The sequence below is a fragment of the Silurus meridionalis genome, chromosome 1, assembly GCF_014805685.1.
Source record: "Silurus meridionalis isolate SWU-2019-XX chromosome 1, ASM1480568v1, whole genome shotgun sequence".
NCBI lineage: Eukaryota > Metazoa > Chordata > Actinopteri > Siluriformes > Siluridae > Silurus > Silurus meridionalis.
The window spans coordinates 35,577,473-35,579,972 of NC_060884.1; the positions used below are offsets into that span (position 1 = coordinate 35,577,473).

A 2,500-nucleotide genomic window follows, 5' to 3' on the forward strand; every position below is an offset into this window, starting at 1 on the left:
GTCTCACAGGGTTCTTACATCGTTCTTGTTACCTACATGTCATTCAGTGTGGAAGCATATTAGACTTCTTCAATTTTAATTATTTTTAAAAAGCAGCTTTACACAGATAATGTGGTGATAAATGAATAAGATGTTTTTTATAAGTGTAAGTTTGTCCCTGATGAACAAGTCGGTGAAGACTGTGGTGAAGGAAAAACTAAAGCAGAAGGAAACACAGACATGAGGATCTCTGGAATAAAAAACGTCACCACACCACCATCAACAAACCTGAGTGAACGTGTGAGAGTGAGGAGACGACAGCATCCAAATATCCCAGTTCACCAAACACTCCATATCCATGATCCCTCCAGATCTGCTCCTTTACCTCACAAACACCTACTGACTAAACACTCCACTAAATACATATGTGTTCAGCCTCGACTTGAACACTGAGACTGTGTCTGAGTCCCGAACACTGATTGGAAGGCTGTTCCATAACTGTGGGGTTTATAAGAGAAACATCTGCCCCCTGCTGGAGTCTTCATTATTTGAGGTACCAACAAATAGCCTGCACCTTTTGATCTAAGTAGGTGTGGAGGATCATACTGGTACAGAAGTTCACTCAGATACTGTGGCGTGAGAGCGTTAAGTGCTTTATACGTCAGTAGTAGTATTTTATAATCAGTGTGAGATGTAATTGGGAGCAGTGTAGATGATTAAAACAGGGCTGATGTGATCATATTTTCTAGATCTAGTGAGGACTCTTGCTGCTGCATTCTGAACTAACTGAAGCTTATTTCTGCACTTACTCCAACACCCAGACAGTAAAGCGTTACAGTAGTCTAATCTAGATGTTACAAAAGCATCTACTAGTTTTTCTGCATCCTGTAACGACATCATATTTCTAATTTTAGCAATATTTCTGAGATGAAAGAAGGAGATCCTGGTCTTTGACTGCTGTACACACTGAGACAGAAGCACCATCCAGAGATGCTACAGAATCAGAACGTTTACTTCTAGCTGCATGTGGTCCTAGTAAAAGTACTATGTGTGTGTTTGTGTGTTCCAGGAGGAGGTTTGATTTCCAGAATCCTTCTAGAATGGACCGGAATGTGGAGATGTTTATGACCATAGAGAAGTCTCTGGTACAGGTGAGACGATTAAGTTTACATTTACATTTACAGTTGCGGCATTTAGCAGATGCCCTTATCCAGAGCGAAGTACAAAAGTGCTTTTAGTCTCCAGCAATGAAGTTCTTCAGGACTGTGAATACAAGAGCCATCAAACATTACTAATGAACATAAAAACTAATGGAGACCCTCAGTGGTTCTGGGTTTCTCATTTACAACATTGTGTGTGTGTGTGTGTGTGTGTGTGTGTGTGTGTGTGTGTGTGTGTGTGTGCAGAATAATTGTCTGACTCGGCCTGTGATCTACCTGAGCTCTGAGATCGAACCCAAACTTCTGGGGAAACTGAAGGATATCATTAAACGACACCAGGTACCTTCATAACTGTGTGTGTGTGTGTGTGTGTGTGTGTGTGTGTGTGTGTGTGTGTGCATGTGGTTTAATAATATTTGCTGGTGTTTGTAGCATTACAGTAACTCTGTGTGTGTGTGTGTGTGTGTGTGTGTGTGTGTGTGTGTGTGTGTGTGTGTGTGTGTTTCAGGGCTCAGTAACAGATGATAAACAGTCCAGTTCCCATGTGGTGGTTCCGATTCCTGCCAGTCTGGAGGAAGGTGAGAAAGTCACACACTACTACCTCACAACACACTCACTAACCTCTCACTGTTCAATAACTTAAAAATTTCCTTCGGGATCATTAAAGTTTATCTTATCTTATCTTATCTTATCTTAATAACCAACACACGTGTGTGTGTGTGTGTGTGTGTGTGTGTGTGTGTGTGTGTGTGTGTGTGTGAGGGTTTACAGAAGAGTGGGTTCGTCCTGTAATGAAGAGAGATAAGCAGATGTTGCTGCACTGGGGTTACTGGCCTGACAGGTGAGTTCTGGATCCTGATTGGTCAGAAGGTGGTGATTAGGTGGTGTAGGTTTATATTAATGCTCTCACTCTGATGATGACGTTATTATTTCTGTAGTAACGGCTCATCATAGACACGTGTACACACACTCCACTCTTTAAGGAGATGTTCCTGTAATGTGCTGGGATGAGAGATGAGTGTTTATAGCTGCTGGAACATTATTTGCTTTATGAAGATGGGTTAGGATTTCTAAACAGATAAACATAGAAGTATTTTCTTCTTTTCTTAATATCTTCTCAGTGTTTTTTGACTCGTGACATTTTCACGAGGTCGTCACCTGGAATGGGTCTCAGGTCACAGGTGTGTTTTATCAAGAGTTCATTTGGGAGATTTCTTACCTCCTTAATGTGCTTTAGAGCATCAGTTGTCTTGTCAATATCACTATTAGTGCTACTACAACTACTGTACAAATCCAGATTATAGCAAGAAACATAGTTTAGAAAAGAGAAAAGATCCATCATTACTTTACAAAATGAAGCT

General features: G+C 40.8%; 1 protein-coding gene across 1 annotated transcript in view; it reads left to right on the forward strand.

The window, feature by feature from the left end:
- smarcc2 (SWI/SNF related, matrix associated, actin dependent regulator of chromatin, subfamily c, member 2) overlaps positions 1-2,500 on the forward strand; it is a 35,830-nt gene that overhangs the window by 12,081 nt on the left and 21,249 nt on the right. The window contains 4 exon segments of the mRNA XM_046858549.1: positions 1,049-1,130; positions 1,386-1,478; positions 1,648-1,717; positions 1,911-1,980. Of these exon segments, the coding sequence (XP_046714505.1) occupies positions 1,049-1,130; positions 1,386-1,478; positions 1,648-1,717; positions 1,911-1,980 (315 nt within the window).